Raw genomic sequence first — 26153 nt, 5'->3', positions numbered from 1 at the left:
CCGCCTTCGAAGATTGCATGTTACTTAAATGACTTTTTATATTTATAAACACTATTTAGCATAAAATTGAATTACATTTATTTTATATTCCAATTACCTATCTATAAATTTATATAAAGTATAAAACAATCCAATTAACAAATTTATTACACCCGACTCTTCGTCGTTCGCGTTACGGCGGCAAATTGAGATTTACAAGAGACAGGTACCGTGCGTCTGAATACTGACGCTTCGTCTAAAAGTTATTAAATATTTTCAGTTCCCAAATATTTATCACATTTTTTTACAATGTTTCTCGTTTAATAAATGAAGCAAAACGACATAGAATGAATTGAAATTTAAAATAGTAATCATACATATTATATTAGTATTTGTTCTCATGAAAATCTTCTGATGTCATAGAAATTTTGTGAGAACATTTTGTTGTAATAGTATGAGTAGCAATTTAATTTTTTTTTAAAGAATATAATTAGTTCTTTCCTATGTGAACTTGGGTTGCGCACTGCGGTGTATCATATTTCTCTTGTAGCGTGGAAAATTGTATCGTATCCCTAATTAAAAGAAGAACGTAAAATATAGTTCGTAATTATTAAAGTTTAATTAAATAGAAAACTTAATAATTTGTATTTGTGTGACATCCGTATATAAATATAGGTACAAAATTTATTGCAGTTTCTGTTAAGTTAACGAATAAAGAATTTAAGTAAGGTGAGATGGCCCAGTAGTTAGTATACGTTAATTTTAACCGAAAAATGCAGCACTGCAAAATCCTGTGCACGGCGGTTAAGGAAAACATCGCGAGGAAACGGGGCTTATGTCGGATGAATGTCTGCCACAAGTGTTATGACACCAACCCGCATTAGAGCCGCGTGGTGGAATAAGATTCAAATCTTTTGTGAAAAAAAAGATTTATCATAAAATAATAAGCTTCATTGAACTTGATATGAAAATGGCTTTGAAACTATTATAATTGCCAACATGAACATACATATAATACGTAACTTTAATCGTTGACATGGGGTGCTATTCACGTATTATTAAAATCAGTTTAGCTATTGCACGTTATTGAATTTATTAATAAACTCGTGAAACATATTTAAGATACAGGATAGAATTGGAATAAGTGACAATAAAGTTTATGTATAAATCAATTGTAAAATTTAACTAATGAAGACAGCCAAGTCCAGCGAATCCTGTCTCATGAGGATCTGAAAATGTGTATGAAATACGTTGCACGGTTTAAAACTGCTCTAATTACACGGATTAAATGAGGCATAAAGTATTCTTTTTTTGAGGTCGCCATTTCCCGTTTCGAGAAGGACTAAAATATACAGTAAAAATAAAAACGTGTGTAAATTGTCTTCTAACTCTACTTTAAATCTATAATAGCCTTTACTATTGTAAAAACAAATGTAACAATTGAACATATTTCTCATTATTGTTATTTGTTAAAATCTAAAACGCATAGAAATAGTAATTGTTTGAACAAATTTTGCAAACAATACCATCATAGTAAAAACAAGATGTTTAAATAATATCAAAACCTTTTTATTTTAATATAGTTAGGTATATGTACCTAACTATATTAAAATTTAAATGTGAATCTATTATACTCATATAATTTTTCTGATCTGCCCTTACTGACTCAACGCACGGTCAAAACTACTGAGTCTAGAAAGCTGAAATTTGGTACAAAGCTTTATTTTATAGCGGAAGCATCCGCCATAAAGGAGCTGTTAAAAAATTCATCTTTAATTGGAGAAATGGGATAACTTGGTTTAAATTTTTCATGACTGTAATATAAAAGTCAACAAAGAAAATGGTCAATAAATATTTTAATAAACTTTTCAGGTCAATCATAAACCCTATTTTAAATATTTCAGGATGTCATTCGTCTAGAGACTCAGTACTGGTCTCTTGTTGAAATTCCGAAGCAAGAAAAGGCGGAGACAGTACCTGCGTTCGTACTGCGAGCCTGCGCTATCATGGAAAAGACACAGAAGTCTGGGGAGGGTGTCAAGACGTCTTCCAAGCTTGCTGAAGAAGCTGCCGATAGAAGGGAGCGGATAGAACGACTGAATGGTAATATTACTTATATACATATGTAAATTATATCTATATCTGTAGCTTACCATATAAAACCTGCAAAAAAAGTATCTATATATAAATAGGCAGACAAAATAGTTCATCTTTTTCTTCCCTGTTTATCAACCGATTCAGGTCAGTGTTTAAAAATTTGGCAATAATGATAAAAAATACCTTCGAAACATGTTAATTCATATGTATGTTTTCTCAAATTTATAGTAATGACCACTGTGCAAACATATGTGCGACCACTACTTTTTATTAATGGGAATAATGATGTACAAAAAGTACGATGTTACGTGAAAAACTTATATTTACCTCCAAAACTTTTAGCGAATTTTTCTTTTAGTAGGTAAACTAAAAAGAAGTCACATTTATACAGCAAATCCATTATACCGGTTCGGTTTAAAACAGACTGAGAGTAGCGACCATAACTATTTCCAATTTCCGACTGTTTGACAGTTTATTCTGCTTTTTCTAGTCGGAACATATACCAGAGAAAAAAAAATCATACTTCAATATTATGTATATATTTTAAAAATATATGAAGTAATCTTGTAAATTTTTAATCTTAAAACTGATTGAATTATTTAAAACTTAGTTACACAACTAGTAAACATACATATATTGTAATTAATTCATGAAATAAACTTTTATAAGCAAAGTATACTAAAATGCTTTTTTTTTTCACCAGTCAAATATGTACAGTTTCATCTTAAGATGTGTGATCTGTTCTTTTTAAAAATTGAATGATGATAATTTAAAAACCCATTTATAAATTTAGCTGGCTATAATCCAAGTCATCCAGACGTTTATTGACATAGGAATTTCCCAATCGCTCCTTGAATTACTCGACAGATGTCTTTCTAATTTTATTCCCAACTCGGCGAAACAATTCAAGGTTCTTTTGTCCCTCGAATGACAACCCTCCGAAGATATTTTATAATATAAAGACAAACCTTAATTAAGTTAAATGCTTTATTAAAATGAAGGATTTTAGCGATGGTGAGAGTAAATCTAAGAGTAAGAGGTAAATCACCTTTTAAAAAAAATTGGTGCTTAATCTGAAGATCCTCAAGACTTAAAATTATTTGAATAAATGCCAACAATCTGAGATCACGGTTGCTATGCTGAATATTATATGGTTTTGTGGCGCCACGTCTGTTTCTGTTATGATGTCATTGCATACCGGATAAAAATAAAATTAAAATTAAATCTTAATTCAAACGTAATGTTAGTACTCAGTAAGACCTAACTTGCTCACTGACTTGGAGTAGTGGCTAATTTATAAGGTCGCAAATCCAGATCCTAGATTCAAAACCTGAGTCCAGCTAATAAAAAAGTTATTTCGTTATCCTTTCTCCTGAACTTGAATTGAAACAGATCGTGTAGGTTCTGGAACAATGGGGGTGACATCATAATTATCATGACAATTCTGATCCCTGTAAGGTACATTTTAAATGATTTTGAGTAGTGATTTTTGCAACCATTCAAAATTAGACGTACCTACCTTATAATAAATTACGTGAAAGAATGTCAGTATACTTCGTTCGTTTCTCCATTATTAATATATATAATTATAAAAATCAATAGGGTCAAATCTTTACTTGAATAATAAATACGAGTGAGTACTAATTAGTACGAAGCCTGTAAGCCTTCTTTAACTTTCTCATACCTCTTCGGTCTAGTGACTTGCTTATAGATAAATCTAGGCGGGTATAGTCCCGGCCTAGATTTATCTATTACTTGTAATAGAACAAGTAATCGAACTTTCCATCGAACAAATAAAGAGTGCACCTGTATTTTCCCACACATATTTCACTATAGTTTTACAAATTATGGCAAGAAAAACGTTAGTGTAATGCATGTGGATGCTCAATATTGTACATAAATCTGGACTTCATGATGATAACCGCTAGCACAGTAACAAAACGTCATCAGATATATAAAACAACGTATGGGACACAATTTGTTTTTTAGAAGAGCTAATATAACATTTTATTTTACAAACTATTATATATATTTACACTTATTGTTTTTAGGTTATTTTAAAAAAAATATATATATATGACAAAGTCTCTTAAAATGTTTTTTAATTTCTATGCAAAAGTTCGTTCTAAGTTCCTGTGATTTTAGTGGTCGAACGTCATTTCATTGACTCACGCGCTTGGTTCGAACCTTATGAAAGCTAACATAATAGCTTACACATTTGGACTTTCCAAGACGACCGTGCCATGACCTGTGATTAAAAAATGTCTCAATTGTGAATGAATAATTTAATTATGGCTATTGTCAATTAATTCTTATTTGGTGATAATTTTCAGACATGACAACATCTCAAATAGAAACTGAGAACACGCAAATGACAAATGACTTATATCGTTTGCTTAAGAAGTACACAGGCTTGAGGAATCTTATCAGAGAGCTTAAGGTAATATTTAATAAAGTACTTGTAAATAGGTGTATTTTAATTTTCATTTATTTATTAATAATTCTTACTGCATGTTTCTGTTTAAATCGTCACATAAATATTTGTAATTTTTCTTACTTATTATTATAATTTAAGGTTTTTAAATACGTCAATCTACTTTTTATCATACATCTATTATATTGTATGTAATTATATTAATTAACGTGGGTTTAAAAAAAAGTTGCGACCATTTAACCACTTCGATAGTTACGAACAATATCTGAGCTAACATTAAAAGTCATGTTAAAGTCAATGTAAGTTGATAATAACCTTTTAAGGAATTATATTAAATAATATAAATATATATTGAATAGTTACTCAATAACAAAAAATCAAGGACTTATTTACACTTTGAATTCTTAACTTAATTACCTAAGTAAAACTTGCTTTACCGTTGATGTTGATTTAAAATTCACAATTAACTTTCATTAGACTATTTATTTATGTATAACTTAAGAGCCTGTCTCTATGATACTTTATTTATTGAACGCGTACAGCCAGTAAAATAGAATAACAAATAAAACCGACGACAATAGCATGATGAAGCCGCAATCGCTTTGATTCGCTGGTATTTATTTAAGAATTCCGTTATCTGTCTCTGAAGCTCATCATCAAATCTTTATGAAATTTAAATGAGACCATTTCGGGGTAAACCTCTTGCGAACGTGTTAAGATTTGTTGATTTGAGTGATTTAATTTGGACAATTTAATGAAATCGATGTACATAAATTTCGTGAAATAACTTTTCAGTCGGAGTACGTCAGCTCGAAGATTTATCCGATGTTTCCGCGGTACACTATGCTGAAGGACATGATAAAGGACATAATGCACGACCCTGACTACATGGAGGTATGCCACGAGGTGGACCCTTAGCGCGGGGTGCGCAAATAAATGAGGGCCTCCTTCACCGACCGCTCGCGGTCGAGACGTCGCTAGCTGAGTTATCCTCGGAATCCCTCTGAGGATACAGGTTGAAATTCCTTTGCCACTTTCGGATTAAGCGGGCTATATGTTTGTCAGCTTTAATGCGGAATATTTCGTCATGGTTTTTTTCTCGTTTAATTTCAATATTTAAAGTCTAAGCATATTTTTACGTTCCGCAAACTTAGTTTGCACAGCTATTAAGAATTCACATAAACGTACCATCATGTTTATCTTGTTAATATATGGATATGTGGTTTATTTTGCATTACTTAACCTTTAACGCAGAATTGACATACCAATTTGTCCATAATGGAATATATCAAACATCCATTTGTTTAAGTGACAGCAACAAGATTTGCGATACTTGTTATCAAAAATAAGACGGAGTAATCCATTCAATTCATGACTTCGATATACGAATTATATTTTTTTCCTTTATTCCATTCCTTTCTGAACTTTCCTCTGCTCAAGCTGACTGTTTTGGAAGATCATCGGGTGAGGAAAAGTGGTGAAAGTTGGAATATATTGTGTTGCTAGCGTCGTGTAGTGTGACGAGTACTCGTTTGTTTTGCGCTACTTTATTCATTGGACATTATTCGTTAATTATGTGATTACTGTAAGTTAGGTAAAGTGTAGTGTGTAAGTACTCGTCCTTCTTTTCGTTCCTTTTTTTCATGTACCTTCAAATTTTCTTTGATTATAACATGTCCAACTTCAAGACGATTACTATTCACGAGACACATATCCAACTGGGACAAAAATAATTTAATTTTAGAATAAGCGCATGCTTAGTGTTTACGCATCGCTGTAGTGTAATACCATGTTTTAATACCATCAATTTATAAGATAAACTCATATACTGAATAATTATGATTAGAATATTTATATCGCACATTGGTTTAACGTAACATACTGTACTAGAAAGAAATATAAAGTATTTTTTGAAATAAAAAATAATTTAAATATTGTATTTCTTATTTATTTTTCGTTTTGTCAAAGTGTTTTTATTATTTTATATTTACAATTTTGTTACTTTAAGAATATTAATACGTTTATAAGAATATCTGAATCTATTATATCAGTATCGATCTGCTTATTTTCTACATAACATATCATACTTTCAGTATATGAAAAACAAATCAACATGTGCAAAATAAGTCAATGGATGCATTTTTATATAAGCGTTATTAGTAGTCGTTTTAATAACATTATTAATAAAGTAAATATAACACATACATTTCGTGTGGGCATATCGTAGTCGTAGTTTTTTTGGTAAGTGTTTAGATCATTTAACTATTGAATAGTATAATAATACACAAACGGACAAAAATAATAGACAAAAACTTACAATACCCTGTTCACCTTTAAGATTCTATATATCAACAAAGCAACTCAGAGGAAGAATGTTTCACCATTAAAAAACTTAAAGTTTTCATTTTGATTTGAAAAAGTTGTCCTAAAAAATTACTATTGTTATATGATAGTCTAAGCCATTTATGTTTGTTTTATTTACTATGAGAAAACATATCGTATTATAATATCTACTTCTGTTTTTTTTAATTGTTGTCATTGATATTATTTACTAAACATTTATTAAACAACAATACACAATAAATATTTCAATAAAAGGAAATAAGTATTGAATAAGATATAATTATCGCGTATTTTTTTACAAATTATATCAATAGAAAAATCCAATCACCTTTTAAATAAAATTACATTTAAATAAAATCTTATAATAGTACCAAGGCCTAGATAAATATCTAAAATCAAAATTGATATACTACTATATATTTAATATATATATATATCAATATCTAGGCAATATATATATATATATATATATATATCAAAATATTTTTTATTTAAATGTAATTTTATTTACAAGGTGATTGGATTTTTCTATCTATATATATAAATATGTATATGTATCTAACCCTATATATATTAAAATTCATTAATTTTAAATGTAAAAATTGTCTACTCAAAGTGTTAAATATTGTATCTTTTATTAAATATATATATTTATTATTTTGATAGTGAACACGGTATAGACGTTTCCTTGTAATTGTGAAAATGTTTATCTAATATTATTCTTCTTAGTGTTACTAGTCGTTAGATACATATCCTTAGACCATCCTATCCCTTTAATACATTAATACCAGATTTTTACAAAAAGGCTTTCGCTTTGTCTGTGTCTTGTCAACGTGGGCCATCGTAGTTGCATTATTAATATTCCTTAGACCGAAATGTATGTAGGTATAAGCTGCAATAATCGCACATGAATGATAACGCCATTATATATGTGTTCAATGTTTGAATAGTATGTAAAATAACATAAACTTATAATAATATTGTAACATTAACGCAGATTTTAATACAAATACTGAATCTCACCTTAAACTTTTTTTAGTAGGTTTGCTTTAATATTATTATATAGATGTATGTTTCAGAACTAATAGTTTTTGACTCTTTGACTTTATACTGATAGTATCTATGTCGGATAAACATGCATTTTCTAATCATTGAGGTAAATGTACACTATTATGGGTGTTTTTAAAATTATGAAAAAAGTTAGGTAAAATAAATGATGACTAAAAAATGGCTCACAATAAAAAATATAATCTAAAAGTCTTTCGATCTTTGGCATATTTCTTGTTTTCAATCATATGACAACTTAGCTACTTATAGTTATTTGAGATTGCTTATCTCACATCAGGAATATAATTGACCATATTATTAATCACAAAAATAAAAATTATTTTTCGTTACCTTTCATTTTAAAATATTACAATTAGTAAATACCACGTCACAACAATCTGACGTAGTTTCAGGAATCGTAACGGTATGCCGTGTTTATAGTTCCCGGAATAAAATACATGAATTTTTATTTATGTTTCTAATTCCGCGTATTGAAGCCTATTGGAGGTGAAGTATTGCTTACTGTAGTCAGAATTAAGATTGGATATTTGCGTTTTTAAGAACAAGATTAAATGAAATAACCATACCAAACATTACTTAATTATAAAAAAGGAAAATACAAAAGACTAAATCCTACAAGATCTTTAATAGAATTGTGTTTGTGAAGGTATAGAATAAATACTGTTTTTATGTAATTTATTTTGATTATCTAGTTAATCTATAAAATAAAAAGTTACACAATTATCAAAACTACATGTATTAAAAATTTTCATAAATGTTTCTGAATTATTTTTAAATCAAAGGGAAAGACTAATTTTACCTTACATCCTGTAATATAGTACATTTACCTTTTAATTTATGTCAATCTCGACTTTTATTATAGTCATATGAAATCAGTAATATTTAATGGACGTTAGTTTTAAGACTGTTTTTAATAAATATATCATAAGATTAAAAAATATGAAAGCAAATAGTGAGGCTAAAAATTAGTTGAGTGAATATTCTCAATAGTTGAATTTATTGTATTGAAATAAATACATAATTAATTCATACGCTATTTACAGACATGAAACATTTTTAAAACTTAATAGTTTTCAACATATATATCTTACTTAGAATATATACTTATATATTTTTTTTAGAAAAATATTCTAGTAATTCTAGTCGTAAGTCATGTAACTGCCACTAATTAAGACATATTGTAATCCTATAATAGTTTGGAATTAGAATATAAGATTATTATTTTTTAAATTAAAGACTATAAACCATAAAATAATAATGTAATTGTAGGTAATTTTACTGCAGATGTTCGATGTTATTATTCTCGAATCATCATCACTAACATCGGCTTCAACCTTTTATCACTTACCTTAACATTTGATTTTTTATAGTTGTGTAAACTTGTGACCTTGTCATTAAACTTTGATTGTCTGTGTCTAGGCCATTTTGTGGTTAGTACATACAGAAAATTTTAACTTTACATTGTAGAGTCTTTTAATATTTCTGAACATATAACCATTCAATTCAAGTAAGATGTCCAAGTACGTATGTCAGTAGGATATTTCATCAATCTTAATACAAAAAAGGATAAAACAATAATATTAAATTCTTGCATTTGTTATTTCTACTATTATATACCCTCGTAACACTAAAACACAATCCATAACACCTTGTAGAATATTGTATTTGTATTTTCATCCGAGCTATGTAATAAATAAAATAAAACACTACTTTAAATAAACTTAATAATTTTCTGCCTTCGTGCCATTCGTAGTGTACTTACTCTTCGTGAAACTTCGTACTCTCTAAAGCTCCCTACCGCATCAAAGTAGCTGTTTGATATTTGTAATAGTAGCAAAATAATTTTGTTCTATAATGATAAAAATAACTTTAATTATCAAAGTGTAGAAAATAGACAAATACATAACTTACATTTAATTTAACTTGTTACAGCATGATTTATAGTTTGTAACGAGTATTTATTGATTAATATTGTTATTCATTTATTTTGTTAACCTACTCGTATAGAATAGTCGATAATTGTTAACCATGCCCTACTGCAATCGTACGCATTCCAATGTACTCTGTCTCAGATAAATTATATCACTACTCTATCATAACTTATTGATGTTATAGAAAATAATATGTAAGTGACTGTAATTCATTGTAGTAGTTAATTTATTAGTTAATATTTGAAATATTTGTTGCTGATGAATGTTATACGCTAGACTATTGTTAGAATCAATAGAAAATTTAATAATTACGTAGCAATATAATATAATTATATACGTAGTATGTTATCTATATATTGTGAAAAACGCTTTGTTATAAAATAAAATATATTATTTTTTGTGCTAAAGTATTTTTTTATTTTTATTGAATACTGTAGACTGTAAGTACATTATTCACTAGCCGTGCACCCGATGGAATACGCCGTCAGAAACATTCAGAAGCCTTCTAAATTTTCTAAACTTAGATATTATAAAGTTATTGGTAACCTGCTTAGCCCATACAGGCATGCAACCTCAGTCACGGCATACTATATATGTAACCTGGCTTAAAAAATTAAAAAAATATATCATATTAGACCCCACCAGTTTAGGCCGTGAGTTCATTTTAAAATTTCATTTAGTACTTAGATTCGCACGTGACATTGGCGAAACCATCCGTCGTGCCCGAATATGTCTACTGCACGATTTATCATATGCAAAGGCATAGCATATTTTTATAATATTTACGATATATGATAAAAAAAATTAAAATACACGAATTTAGCTCAAGTTATTATATAATATAATTTTCAAAGTATTTCTTATAAATAACAACTACTGTTCATTTTTGCAATTTAAACCAAGAAGCTAATGAACTGACTAGCTAAATCAAGGCTCAATTGTTTTAAAACATATAAATTTTAATTTTCTTTTATGACAAAATTCCCTGATTTGCTATTGATTAAAATCGAGTATTGTTCGAGACTCGAGATATATTACACGAAGATTTGGAAAAATATAGGTTAAGAAAAAAGCTTTTGTATTTAATTGCAAATACAAACAGGCAAACAGGCGTTAATCAAATATATAAAATAATTTAATAAAAGAAAGAAGTAAATGTTCCTCTTTTTACATATTTCTTATCCCGTATCGCGTACTATAAACGTTATGTAATTAACTAATACTTAAAAAAAAAAACAAATCAGATACGTAATATTATTGTAGCGACTTATTCATATTATTCATATTATTAACATCGTTGTAGTTAGTTCTTAAAATGAAATATGGTTTATTAACGAATAATCATAGCCTATTGATACGTAAAATTCCTAATATTTTATTAATTTTCATTAGAAATCAAAATAAAAGTCTGAATAATTTTATTATAGTAATAAGATGTCAGTTTGAAATGTTTTGTTTAATTACTGCCATCTATTAAAAAATTATGGAACTATTTACTAATTTTCAGTAATGCCACCTATTGCTTCCCTTATGAACTATTTCAACAAAAAGCATTAATAATTTTAATAAGCACTTAATTAATTAAAGTTTTTAATGACATTTTGTTTGCAGAAATCACAAAATTAAATAATAAAAGTTATATAACTAAAAATGTTTATTTTTGAAAGCAATGATTGACTTATTATGCCATCTAGTAGTGTCTAAAGTATGTAATGTGTTAAGACAAAAATTTTCAAAATTTTCGCCAGATGGCACTCCTAGCAATTGAGAATGTTACCATAATTTTACAGATTACCCAAAATATGTAAAATAGAGATAGACAAGATTTATTTAAATACTTATTTATATCAAAATAAAAAATAGTAGTATATTAATAATAAAATACTTTTTCATGTAACTAGTATATTATTTTATGATAATATAAAACGTAATATTTAACAATATAATACATTTTTTTAAATATTTAATTTCAATATTTTGTGTTCTTTCTAACGTAAAATATATTTTATTTATTTATTTTGAGCATTAAATGAATAAAAACAGTCGTCAATTTAAAGAACGAAAATGATAGCAACACTCACCGTCTTCATTCAGTTATATTCTCATTGGACCGGCAGCTTCGGTCATAGCTTGATGTTGTAGTGTGTCTATAAAAATGGCGGGATATCGTCGATATGAAAAGTTTGTAACAAACTTTTTTGATTCACTTTTATGAACAAAGTACTTTCTTTAATGACTAATTCTGCTAATAAAGTAATTGTAATTAACACAATAAAATAAAGTTAGTGAAAGTTTGTCGGTTAGGATGTCGGTTGATTCAAAGTGGCAGTTACCTGACATTTTTTGTGTGGTGTATTGAATGGATGACGGAATTACGTTGAATTCGCGGCGCGGGAATGGATAAGTAAGCTGTTTAAGTGTTTTGGGAACTTCTTTTGAGATGCCTTTCGTGCAACGCGTGGTAGAGCCGAAGTTTCTCTCACGAACGAGTTTGCGAGATGAGGACGGAAAGCCGAGGGTCACGGATGAGGAACTTCAAGCAGTGACCAACTGCACTTTAAGTAATGCGCTACGACAACTTGCCTCTCTAGTTCTTCTGGCTGAAGATATCTTCAGTGAACTCACGTCACAGCTTGAAGGAATAACTGAGAGGTCGAAGGTTGCGCGAACGAAGATCGAAAAAATTCACGAGCTTGTCGAAAAGTATGACCCCAAGATAGTACCAGTTCGTAAGTAAATTATAAATACATATAACTAATTGACTAGTATCAAACTTATGTGACAATCGTAGATATTTTCTACCAATATTTATACATTTAAATAGTTTTAAGCGACACCAACTTCATTATTAACATCGATAAGTAAAATTATGTTGCAGAAACGTAAAAATACAATATAACATATAAAAACGTTCGCTTTTAGAGTCGTACATACGTTTCGACATCGTTTACTGTTATATACATATATAATTTTTAAGTAATATATACTTAAACTAAATAAAAAAAAATGTCGTAAGTAATAATATTAAACAATAGTTCATCTAAACAAAAAAAATCGCTATACAAACTAAACAAATCATGATTGACATGGCGCTCGAAATTTAATTGGAAGTCCGACTAAGTATAAAAACAGATAGGTATGTTCAGGGAATTAATGCGATGCGATATTAAATACGATACCTATAATTTTTTGCGATTAAGTTGACTTTTACCTTTCTTTATAAATGAAATAAAATGAACATTTGGAAATCTCATTACATCGCACTCCTTAAGCATGCCGCCTTTACAAAAAGTTCCAGCTTGATGCATTACTGAGCGCTATCTAAAAACCTGTTTGGGCGTTCGAGCGGCCCGCAATGGGAAAAAACATCCAGATTCCAATGCAGACCATAAAAACTTTTGAGATAATTTCAAGACCATTCAATGATGAAGCCGGCACCGCACACGATCTTAACCGCTTAACTATTTATACTATACTTCAAAGCAATGATTTGTGTGGATGATCGTGTCCGAGATATTATCTAAAACATTAACTTTCGTTGCCTACTGCTGTATTACCAGTTACGACTGTATTTAATGAACAGGTAACCCTTTAGGCATACTTTGTTGTTCTAAAACAGAATATTTATACAGCGTACCGTCGGAATATTAATTGTCACTATTTATAAATGTTTAGAGATAGCCAGGCAACATTGAACTTGAAAAAGAACAGATGAGGGAGCTCTTTAAGAAAGATAAACAATATTCCTGAACACTTGACTGAGTAACGTACATAAATCCTAAAAATCATCATAAAATCCAATATTATTTCAATATTATCTCATAGCCCATGTGGAAATGATACACATCGGAAAATCTCAAAATAAGATTTTTGCACCAAGAATTGATTTCATTGAAGCATGGTGTGCTGTGCGATCAAAGTTCTTGAAATGATTTTCATTATAATCATAAAAATTTAAATTTATTTTGTAGCCAAAATTATCTTTAAGTAGATAATTTAAATATAACAAACAAGGTAGAATTATATTAACTTTGTTAGCGCATGAGTTCAATGTACGATAAAGCCTTTATCAACTTTCTTTGTAACTAGGAAACGAGTTCATAGCGTAAGAATTAATTAAGCGCTTGCGAAATCAGATATGCATAAATGGAATTTGAACAAAAAGCAAAAACACCGCAATCGACAAGATAATATTATAGTCAGTATTTTAGTTTGCATTAACATCATTTGCAATTTTTTTTCTTTATTATTTATTTCTTGTACTGAAATTATTCAAACATAATAAATAGTTTTACTCTCTCAATTGGTTTACTCTCGGTTTTCCGCAGTTGATCTATGTATCTTTGGTCCAAGTAGGTCCATTCGCCCTCAGAATACAATACGAGACAATGTTTGCATTTACGCAACAGCCTTATTCCTATTTACAGATTGTTAGTGCAATTTTAAACAAAAACAAAATTACTTCTTAACAACTAATGGTAATTCTATGGGAATCAAGGGAATAAATTCAATCAGGGTAAAGTAGCAAGTATTTTTAAATTAAACAATTAGATAATGATCGTTAGATGAGAGGATGTGACCGTGTCATATAAATTGGACATGTCTATGATACTTTGCTTGATGTAAATTATAGTTCCCGTAGCCCGCATTTGAGATGCCATAAGACATGATCGTATAAATAAAAATAAAATTTTACCGTACGAGATTATAAATTTTCTGAACTTTTCATTATTATACAATAATTGTCATAAGGAAATATTACCAGCTGCAACCGTGCTTCTCTAGGGTATTAATTTAAAAAAATAATAATTTTGCCGAAACAAATTTAATTATAATCCGTTTGGTTGGATTCAATCTGAGCTACCAAATCATCATTCCTTGTCCTTATCCGATTAAAGTTTGGCGCAGTGTGTAAACTGCAGGGAAAGGCAAACTTTGTTCTCAGTGGGTTGGTAGCCGGGCTATATACTGTTGGTTGATACGCTTACGTGGTCGATTGATGATGCACTTAACAAATATTTCCATAGTTGGTTCTAACGACACCCACGGGTTGAGATGGGATATAGGCTCTATGCTACTTAGCTGGAACCACAGAGCAACCAACATACAAACTTTCGCGTTTATAATATTAGGAGGTATTATAATGTTTAACAAAAAAAGAAAAATACTGAAACTATGATAAAAATAATAACAAAAATTACTTCGTCTTTAATTTTCATATTAGAAATATCATAAAGAGGTCTTCGGTTAGTGATACTGACATTTAAGTTATAAAATAAAGCAAACTATATAGCAATAAAACTCTGTACTAGTTTGTTGAACAAAATGACTTTGAGAACTTTATATCATGTTTAACGTGACATGACCTTAATTTTTATTATAATTTAATCTTAAAGGCAACATATATATTCATAGTATTTTATTTAATAATACGTTTTGATTTTTACGCATAGTGATTAATTAAGATTCTTAGTCCATTTCAAGGTTAAAATTTTTAAATTATACTGCGTTATTATAATGTGACCTTTCATGAGGTAGGTACATATTTAATTGCAGGAATCAAACAATAATGAAACTTAATATTAATATGTTCATATTGTATTATTTAAAGTCGACTCAGGTGACTCGAGTTTATACTTCCACGTATCATTTCCAAAGTTAATTAGTTATTTTATTATGTTTGCGATGGAAACCAAATGACTGATCACCTAATGCCACAGTCAACGGTGTCACCTTACGCCCCCAATAGTACCTTTCCTCGTAGCGGTATAGTTTTGCAAGCTATTGAATGACTGCTGTCACTCCGTATTGAGCAAGTCTTCGTCGTGTAATCTGAACCCCAGCTTAAGTCTAACGGCTTTATACGTACCTAAAGACTTTCATACCCAAGTAAGTTACGTTTATTATTCCATCAGAAAAGCTCCGTTACAATTAAAGGCACATAAAAACAATATTATTGGAGAATATTTCATATTGTATTCAAATATTTAATTCTATAACTTAAAAGCTTATAAATTTATACATTTAACCTAGTCCATTTTGATGTAGGTAAAGATAAAAAGTTTAAACAAATCGGCTGTATAATTTACAAAAAAAAGGCCAAATATAACCGTGCTTATAGTACTCGCTCGTATCGATCGGAACAATTAAAAATCCTAACGAAAACTGTCGTAGCGAGCGATAAGATGCGTATTAGCAACGGGTCATAGATTGTCTGAGTACGAGAAAAATCGCAATGTGCAAAACGTATAGTATAATACTTATATTTTACCTATCTATGTATATTTAAAAATGCGCAACTAGGTGTTTACTAGACTTCGCGTATATTATTAGCATATATTGATATAGCAACAACGAATACAAAATAAGTAAAACTATCACAGTCGACAATTTTAAGTTTAATTTTAAAAGTAACACGGGGTTTAATTTTTATGAGTCGTTTATTTCTGGGTTTTGTTATCGTACACTAGAAATACAAGAGGCGGCAAAAACTACTCTTGAGATGTTCACCCCTCTCATCCGTCATTATGAGAACCACTAAAAGGGAAGAGTAGTTTTTGTTATTCAAAAATTCTAAGAATGGTGCCAGCCAGGTAGCTTTCACTAATGTAAACTATTGTGTTACAAACCCAAAATAAATTTGCAATGTACATTGTGTGAGACAAATAATCTTATTGATAAGTTCCTCACTATTTTACATGAGAAACTTAACTCTAATAAAACTCACACGGATCAAAATGAATGAACTATTGAATAATAAAAAAAAAATTACCTACTATGATATATTTGATACTCCATATTCTACTATTATTATCGTAAAAATATATTTTTATACTTAAAAAAATATTACGAGAAAAAACATTCTATAGACACAACTGTCATCAATGTCGGCGTCGTTTAAACACTGTATACATTATCAGTAGCAGTTAACAGGACTAATTGCTTCAGTTAAGTTTGATTTATTTATAATTATACCCAGGTTCTATAAGGAATACATTGCTAGAACGATAAATTATTATCTAATAAATGCTAGCTTTTACAATCGACCTCGGTTTCGTAAACATTAACATTTACTATTGGACTGGTAGTTCGTTTTCTATGGAGGACCAAAATATTACCCAATGTTGTATCAAAACTGTAATCAAAACTAATAGTACCACCCTATTCGTTTTGATTTAATCAGTAGTCATTTTATAATACTTCCTGTGCATGTATCACTTAAAACAAATATTAATTAAGGTGATATTTTGTTAATCTTCTTTATACTGGGTAGATTCCTCAATATTACAAGGTGTAAAGTAATAATATAAATATCAAATAATATGACTTTTAGACGATATAAAGAAATGTTCATCAAATGAACGCGCACAACGTATTCAATTGCTGTATTAATTAATCATTACAAGACATGAAAGCACTTTTTGGCACAAAAAAGTGTGTTTTACTGTATAATGTATATTGTATGTATGTATAAGTATATAATGTATATTATAATGTATTTAATATAGTAATTATTACTTCATAGTTATGGTACACGTTGAATAAGTTAACAATAGGTCCACTGAGAAGTAAAGAACAATAGACCGATTTTAATTCTGATCTGTCTATGCAGCGAGGCTGTGACAATGACCTTTAAAAACCCACGCTAATTATACACTCGCGCTGAAACGACGGGACTGACTGGTTACTGGTATGTCTCAACATGCCGAACTGATTCTTGAAATACATAAAAGTTAAACTTTCTTTCAGTGAACTTGAATATCAGTTTACGAGTTTTACTCCTTTAACGTACTTACGATTTAAAAATAAATTCATTTTACATGAAGATAAATATTGTATATATTGCTAAATCAATTCTATAAATTTATAAAATGAAAGGGACATTCCATAAAAATTAAAATACAGAATGTCAAATATTATAATGAACTTAATCTGAAAAAGTGTGGACAATATAGTTATCGTTATGACTATAATACAATTTGATTAACAGTATGTATGCGCCAACTTTCATGGACCAAAGATATTGAAAAAATCGTTATTAAAAGTTCGCCAAGGCGTTAAGAATCCGTTTAAGTGTGCAACAGGGCTTATGATGCAATTTTTCGGCGATTCGTTGGCAATAAATTCTGCGTACCCTCCTGTTTACACCATATGGTGCAGACGCTAATCCACTTACGTCGTTCTTCGTGGCATATTTTTATTTAAAAAAACGACTACTCACAACAAAAACACAAAATATTGTAATCAGTTATAATAATTTAATGATTTGTAGGACATTTTATACACATAATATTTTATTTTATTCCTACACGAGAGCCAAGAAATTGTGCCGGCATTAAGTGGTCACCACCACTCATATAAATTATTAGTGTAAGAAATTTTAATCATTCCAATTACCGCCAATGTGCCGCCAACAATAGGTATCCCTTGTGCCTGTAATTACATTGGCCCACCTTTTAAACCCGAACAACGAAATACATTGCTTTTGCACAGTACATATAATTGATGAGTGGGCGGTACCTGCCCAGACAGGTATGAAAAAAGTCTATATTAATAATTTGATTACAATCGCAAAACACCTAGCGCTTATTACTTCCCTTATTTGCAGTTATTTGTAAATAATTCAAAGTTCGTACGATTTTATATCATGCGTTTTCATTTTAATCAATCAATAACGCACCTTAGCGTTTCCTTAGTGATACTGTGACTAACAAACTTGTAAATGTTAGATGAAGCCACATAATAAATGGGGTGCGTGGCAGCTGATCGGAAGTCCTGCCTTTTGTTCAGTGTCTAACCACACTTTACCGTTATGGAAGGAAGTAGATCGATGGGGTGTTACTTAAATAATCTTGAATAGTGACATGTAGATTTATCACCAGATCTACACAATTGTCGCTCATCGGTTAACCTTTGTTCAGCTCAGGGTATATTCTGTCCGCAAAGTATTATTGTCTAACCAATTTTTACAGCGACTTAAAATACTTGCACTGTAGAGGTTTCCGCATCCACATATTACGATTTTATTTATTACACAACGTTGTCACGAAATATTATCACGCTCCATTGTCCGTTACGAAATTTTCGTATTTTTATTGGAACAAAAGCAGGAAAGCTCCATTATTCAGATTTTTAGGTACAATGGTCGGCGCAACGGTGCACGCGCAGCGTGTGACTATCAAAGATTACACAAGCAATTGTTCGGTGCTTTGCTTTTGTCGCTCAGAATAAACGAAAAATTGATTCAACTACACCACTAGTGAGGTATAGCTGTCTAACGTATATTAATTATTTCCTGACCCTCCTTTAGCTATTTCCGTATATGTCTGTACAAGATACGTTTTTGTTAAAAGGCAAGTTTATTAAAAAAAAGAGACGGATGTATCTTGAAATAAACTTCATTTTTTTTAGTCATATTGAAATTACAAATACGGATTGAGTAATACAAAAAAATGAAAGCTAGTTTTTGAATAAAATATGATCCCAATATTTTGAAATATTAGAAGCAGGTATGTGTTACCGTCGTAATAAATTACATTACATAAGATTTTATCTCTCATATCGTGTTGCTTCATATATTATATTCACATGGAATGTAAGATAGAGCACGGGCAAAATTAAATCCACTGAAATTTTTGAAATTTCATAAAGAAAATGGAATTAGGTACTTAACAAAATTGTATGAAATTATTTTCTTTATTTGTATGCAAGGTATAAATACAATATTCATTATATAAAGGGGATAATATGTGTTTTATTGTAATCTTATATTCCAAAAATATATATACCTTCAAAGAGGATTGTACGCATATTTATACACTGAAAGTGCTTGAAAACGTACGTTCATCTATATTAATTCTAGTTCAATGTGGCCATTGAATAAATTATAATATATCATTGAAATTATTGGCTACGTGTAATTTCTTTAAACTTTCTCTAAGTGGTCGAAGTTATCATTAACGTATACTATAAGTCAATAAAAGTTCACATAACTAAACTTTTGAAATTTAATATATTGCAAATGTTCATGCTAAATCCGTACTGGATGTCCGTAAAAAAAAGTAATTAACATGAATTTGACTACAGAGCTAATACATGAACACTCCTGTTTTTGTACGTTATAATTTACATTTTTTTTATAAAAAAAAATCAAGTTCCATTAAGTATAGTTCATAATCTCGCTAATATATTAATGACTGCTTTAACATATTCGTATACATTAAATCCGTTTGAATGGATGTTTTTTTTTCTCAACATCCTTGAGAAAATGACGCCAGTAGACATGGGAATGCGATTGAAATAGACGAACAGGATATCAGACACGTATATATGAGCATTGTTGTATCCTAACGTCTCAGTGTAATGCCAGTTTTAGAGTGTAATAAATTAAGTAACAAAATTTTTTTAAGTTGAACAATAAATATTGGTCTTTCTCGGATATCATAAATATAGTCTCACATACAACATGATAATATAGGCTTACATACAACTTACCCATCACGGAGTACTTTATATTATTAATAATTAAAAAGAACATCATAAGGTTTCGCAATAATAAAAACAATAGCTGTATAAAAAAGAATTTCATTGGACCATGCTGAGATGAAACGAATTGGTATTAGATTATTCACTAACGAACTTTATTACATAGCGTGACTTGACTGTCTGGGTTGAATATATGACCTTGAGCATATGCCGTAGTATAAAATAATAGTATAACATGTCTGTCCTCATTCTGTTAGCCACGAATGTATTATCTTATCTGGCATCACTTAAAGCTAAACAAATAATAGTTTTATAAAGTATAAAAACGCTAACACGTTAAAAATATTATTGCATGCGCCGTGAAAGATAAGTGATAGCATTGCTAGCATGACTGTTGCACATCATATTTCACTTATTTTTTTATACGATAATAATACCCTTCGTTTATCGTGAATCATTGTAAGCCCGCTAACAGCGACATAAAGGTGAAAATTCCGATTGCAAATGTATGTTCTAGATAACAGTCGATGCACGTCGCTGTAATGGCGCTCGTAAATAGCGAAATAAGTTTCGTTGTTCTTAGTGCTAAGAATTCGAGTCGTCAGATCTTACAAGGTCGCACTAAGCATCTATAAGTACGTTTATATAGTGTTTCTAATACTAGATATACTTGTTGAGACACATTATGCTTATCAAATATATTGTCCTTCACACACATAAAACGAGAATAGTAAATAGAAATAAGTACACTTCATTTCAACTTTACTTAGCGAATAGGTATTAATATTTTTTTTTAAACAAGTTTGATTAATAATCGTATTATGAAGGCTAATTTATAACGAACTTGTTATGGAAACACACTTTCTACGTAGAATGTCGGTTAATCAGTAAAATTATTAAAAGTTGCACCTGCCGTTTAACAATTTCTTTAAATCTGAAATCAAATTTCGAAAACATTACAAAATAACGTATTACAAACATATTGCTCGTGATATTTTTTTATAATAACTTTCAATTAATATAAAATTATGCTCATATGATATATTTTACACGTAAGTATGCTATTTGTCTTCGGCAATTAAGTTACATCAGCATTTCCCAGTTCAGGTAACATGATTTATTCGTTGTAGTCGCCTGACTACTGCGGTGAACGAACCCTGTCACTTGCAAGTTGCCGTTACTGGTTTCGGCAGACGATTTAAGTCTCTGCGTATTATTGGCCATGTATGGGCGTGAAACTTACCATTTCATTAAGAAAAGTAAAACATTTGGACACGGTAGTAAATGTTAAATTATTTTATGAGCACAAGATATTATATGCTCCTTTTATACAAAGTCGAATACTAAATACTTCATAAGTTTGACGCTGTAAAAGAGTTATATCTCGGTTTGATAAGCTTATGATCGTCACTCACGCTACCGAAATTTTATCTTAAATGCACGTATACCTTTGTAAACCATAAAAAACTGTTTTATTGTCGTTAATCTTTATGCAAGCAGCTGCGAGCCAACAATCAGTGCAGCTTACACCAAATTATTAAAAGCCGTAAAACGAGTCCCGCACAGAAGGGTGAGCCACCCTATTATCAACCTCATGTCTATTATCCTCTTGCATGATATTTTTAATTTCATAGACAAACGATAGTGATAGATTTCAATAAATGTAAAATCTAACATTAAACGCAGCACTCGTATGAGCTCCCTACGTACATTATACACAAAACCTGTGCTCGAATATACTTACATACGTTTAGTAGTCGTGCTTTGTAACGAAATAATATACCAAGTTAAATTACCAGTCATGACTTTTCGTGATTTGATATAATCTTAACTTCTCTAAACTTGTAATCACGTGCAAAGTAAAGAAATAAAACACAATTATGAGACGACTTCTAAAATTGAAGCGTATCATGTAATTTTGGAAATGACATCTTAAGTTATTTAAATCCTAAGCAAAAAACAATCGCTTCGTAAGAAATATTTTTTATGGAATTAAATGTAAAAGTAACAGTTTATATCTGTCCAAATCCTATGCAAAAACTTCATCTCTTCCTAACATTAACATTCTTATTCCTCCACTCTACCCCAGTACGGTTTTAGGATACAAATGTGACAGGATCTTCCGATATAGAATTAGAGTTGCTTCCCTGGCTTTGGATCCACGTGTTATATCCAGAGACGCATTCTAAAATAAAGCCTTGCTTTTCTGACACACTAAGAACTATTTAAAATCATGACCGCTTGCTAATCATGCATATTTATTTATTCATACGTCCGTATTGTATGTATTTAAGCCCATTTCCCTAGCGTAATACAAGATGCCATAAGACCGTTAAGACGGCAGTCGCAAATGTCCCTGTCCCCTGGCCGCAAGCAACCGGCTTCATTGTGAACCGAGGACCGACCGTTAGCCCGCCACCTGCGCTATGCCACTGCCCACTGAACCGAAAGCGACGCGAGTCCAGACACGCGTGCTCTATAGTTTTTGCGAAGTCCTATAATCCTTACTATGACAGTATCTCATTACAGTATTAAAGTAAGAATTTAACTTACCAAATAGCGCAAATTATTAGCTAACCAGCGAACTAAAATTCTTTTGGAATCACAAAATTCATTATGAGAACGCATAATGTAATGGTAAATAAATATCCTGTCATTCATATCCTTACAATCTAATTCAATAAATATTATCTTGTCAATTAAATAAAATCAAACAAAAAATACAGATTATTATCCGAAATGTTTTTGTCTCTAATTAGCAACAACTTGTTGATAATAAACTATATTGTCAGTACATTATATCATCAAATCAAGTTACCGGCTATTTCATTTAATTCAAATAATAAAGACGTTATAATAAAATTGTTCTAGGCTTATTTTCGTTGAGTACTAAAATAAAAAATAAAAAACTTGATAAAAATCTTGGTAATAAATAACATATTCACCATCGTATATTTATTTAGTATTCGTTCTGTAGTGTTAACATACCGTCATATAGTTAATTTTTACATTACATCAAGAATTTCGTAAGACGTTAAGTTAAACAGGTATATATAATAAAATCACCATATTCACCTTATCAGCGCAAGCTGTTAAAAGACTATCTAATGTGATATTATTATTGATAACATCAACTTATCACAAACCTAAACGAGTAACCGGAACCAAATACTATAATAATAATAACCGAAAGTTGAAAATAGAAATATTCCACTGTCATAATAAAATATCGATATGTTGTGTAACATTGATAGTGTAATTAAATATATGATATGCACGCGAATGCATATGGACGTCGTATCATTTATCGTAAGACAAACAGCTAGCAAGATAACTGATATCGATTCGTGTCGAGCAATCGCATTGCGACATCCGATACTCGATACTTTGTAAACCTTATTTATAATTTGATTGTTGTCGATTTTTGTTTGCCTTTCATATAATAGTACTCATAATAAAAATAGTACATCAAATTTAGCTTAGTAAAAAAAAATTGCACACAAATATTGGCGAGTATGCAGCGTATATTTAATTTTAATGCTAGTCATGTTATATAAATAAAATTAAAAATAATTATTTATCTAATGATAATGATCAAGTTTTGTATATCTCATGCAGGAATGTGTTAAGAATAATCTGATTGTATGCTATTGAGATTCAACAATTTTAATTAAACTCAATATTAGCACAATAAATGTAATTTATATGTGAATGCGTTCTGCCTTGAAAATAATAATTTAACACAACTACAATAAACGAGAACAGGAGAATAATATAATTAACTTATATTCGTATAGGAATTTATTCGAAATTAAATTGTATAATTCGTTCGTAATTTACCATATTCTTGGCTACAATGTTAAATAATTGGAATAGTATAATTATTTGTTTCATAATACATAATATACCGTTTCTTAAAAATAATATTTCCGTCATTAGACTTCGTTTCATACGCTTAATTTAGCGCCGTACACAGCACAGCAACCGGAGAGGAAATCTTAATGACGGATTACTTTCAAGGATGCCACGGCAAGTGTAACGACCCCCGAATATTAATCTTCTTAGTATTTTTTAATTTTGACATCCAGTTACAATATTACGTAAGTAAATAAGAATGTATGTTCAAAAATGAAGTTTTTGATTGATCACTAAAATTTATATTACATAAAAAAAACATTCGTAACTTTGGCCAATAAACATACATGGATATCTGAAGTATCAATGAATGTAACTTTTTAATAAATAATAAAAAGTCGCTTTGCTTTAAATATAAAAGTATTATCTTTATTAGTTCTGTCTTCATTGGCATTTTATTCATTAAGACCAATTTAACTGTTTATAATCCTTAATGCTCGCACTTACGAAACTGTTGAATTTATTTATTTTAATGTTAATGTGACCCTCGTTAAACATCTATAAAATCATAAAAGCTTTTTATTGGACTAGTTTTAATCGAAATATTTTCGAACTTGTTTGACTTCGATACTGTTAATGTACCATCTATGGTGATTGCAGAAGTTAGCATGGCTACTAGAAGGTTGAATTTTTCATCAAGCGCATACAAGAGTATTTGATAGCCAAGTCGTTGCAACATGCAATATTCTTTCAGAAGTAGGAATTGATAGAGCTCTTAAAAGTACTTTTGGTAAAATATCGAGGGCATGGCGCTAAGCCAAACCGACTATTGTGATGGAAATAAGGTTTGATCACGTACAATGGAACGTAGGAAGGAGGGAGTGGGCAGGGCGCTTACTACAATATAAACATCCCCGACTCTACCACACGCATTGACTTGTTGATGTGAGGTACGAAAATATATGTGTATATTTGCGAAGTTAAGGACAGGAATACTTTTTTGGTTACAGCGAATGCGAATGTTATCAGTTTTTTTATATTACAACTACTTTCCTCCTCTTTTATCGTGTTATTAATCAAACACAATCGCACTCGTTTCTTGACGGAGACCTAAATAAAATGCATTAAGCCCTATACGCTACATTTGTTTTTATTTCCCATCGTATGCAATCGACCTAATTCATCGCATGTTTATCCCGGCCACAGACGTGGGTGTAATGTTTCGAACATTCACACACATAAGTAGTGAAAGCAAACAGTCAGCGTTCCATATAATGCTTTGTATGGACCGCCACTTGACACCTCAGCCTTCGATACGACTCTCGTACATCACATTCTTACGATATTCACCCGCGGTAAAATACTAATGTTACTCACAACGAAAAAAAGGCAATAAAACTCTAGTATTTATACCAATGTTTATACATTTTTTCTGTTGGATTTAACGTGAAAACAACTCGAGTTACCTGTTTTTCCAAGTCATTGATCAAGGTCCAGCGGAATCGCTATGGTCTATCTTGAAAGTAAAAATAACATCCAGTCAATCAAGTTGATGATAACTGAGAACCGATCACGATATTGAAAGGTATTAAATTGAAGAACTGACTGAAATACAAAAGGAACATTGTTGTTAGTACATCGTTCATCCTTAAATCAATATACAAGAATATCAATCAATGAACCCCGATTCGTCTGCATCATAACACGCACAAGTCAATACCCAGACGAAAGCGATTGAAGATTCGGTTTTTTATTTAATCTTCAATGGCACGTTCTTAGTACTTAGTTAGTGTGTTTACTGAACGATATAAAAATATAGGTGAACATAAGCATATCTTATCAAAACGTATCGTCCTACGTTACATAAATGATTAGATAATTTTCTTTCTACAAGTTACATTGAAAGGAATTTGTCACATACAGCTAATCAACGTTACATATATAAAAAAATATTATTCTAT

General features: G+C 30.1%; 3 protein-coding genes across 5 annotated transcripts in view; 2 read left to right on the top strand and 1 right to left on the bottom strand.

Annotated features, from left to right (window-relative positions):
• Nucleotides 1-6306, top strand: part of LOC113401356 (uncharacterized) — a 155800-nt gene extending 149494 nt beyond the window's left edge. Inside the window, exons 5-7 of the mRNA XM_026641238.2 lie at nucleotides 1884-2082; nucleotides 4410-4516; nucleotides 5306-6306. Coding sequence (XP_026497023.1) covers nucleotides 1884-2082; nucleotides 4410-4516; nucleotides 5306-5428 — 429 coding nt within the window. The 3' untranslated portion in view covers nucleotides 5429-6306. The remainder of the gene's footprint in view (nucleotides 1-1883; nucleotides 2083-4409; nucleotides 4517-5305) is intronic.
• LOC113401338 (probable E3 ubiquitin-protein ligase HERC4) overlaps nucleotides 1-26153 on the bottom strand; it is a 333429-nt gene that overhangs the window by 117679 nt on the left and 189597 nt on the right. The gene's annotated exons all lie outside the window — the stretch shown is intronic.
• The window catches only part of LOC113401147 (uncharacterized), a 55275-nt gene continuing 41084 nt past the window's right edge, over nucleotides 11963-26153 (top strand). The window contains exon 1 of the mRNA XM_026640911.2: nucleotides 11963-12581. Within this exon, the coding sequence (XP_026496696.2) occupies nucleotides 12293-12581 (289 nt within the window). The 5' untranslated portion in view covers nucleotides 11963-12292. The remainder of the gene's footprint in view (nucleotides 12582-26153) is intronic.

Source organism: Vanessa tameamea, chromosome 7 (assembly GCF_037043105.1).
Source record: "Vanessa tameamea isolate UH-Manoa-2023 chromosome 7, ilVanTame1 primary haplotype, whole genome shotgun sequence".
NCBI classification, from domain to species: Eukaryota; Metazoa; Arthropoda; class Insecta; order Lepidoptera; family Nymphalidae; genus Vanessa; species Vanessa tameamea.
This window is presented reverse-complemented; position numbering and strand designations above follow the sequence as displayed.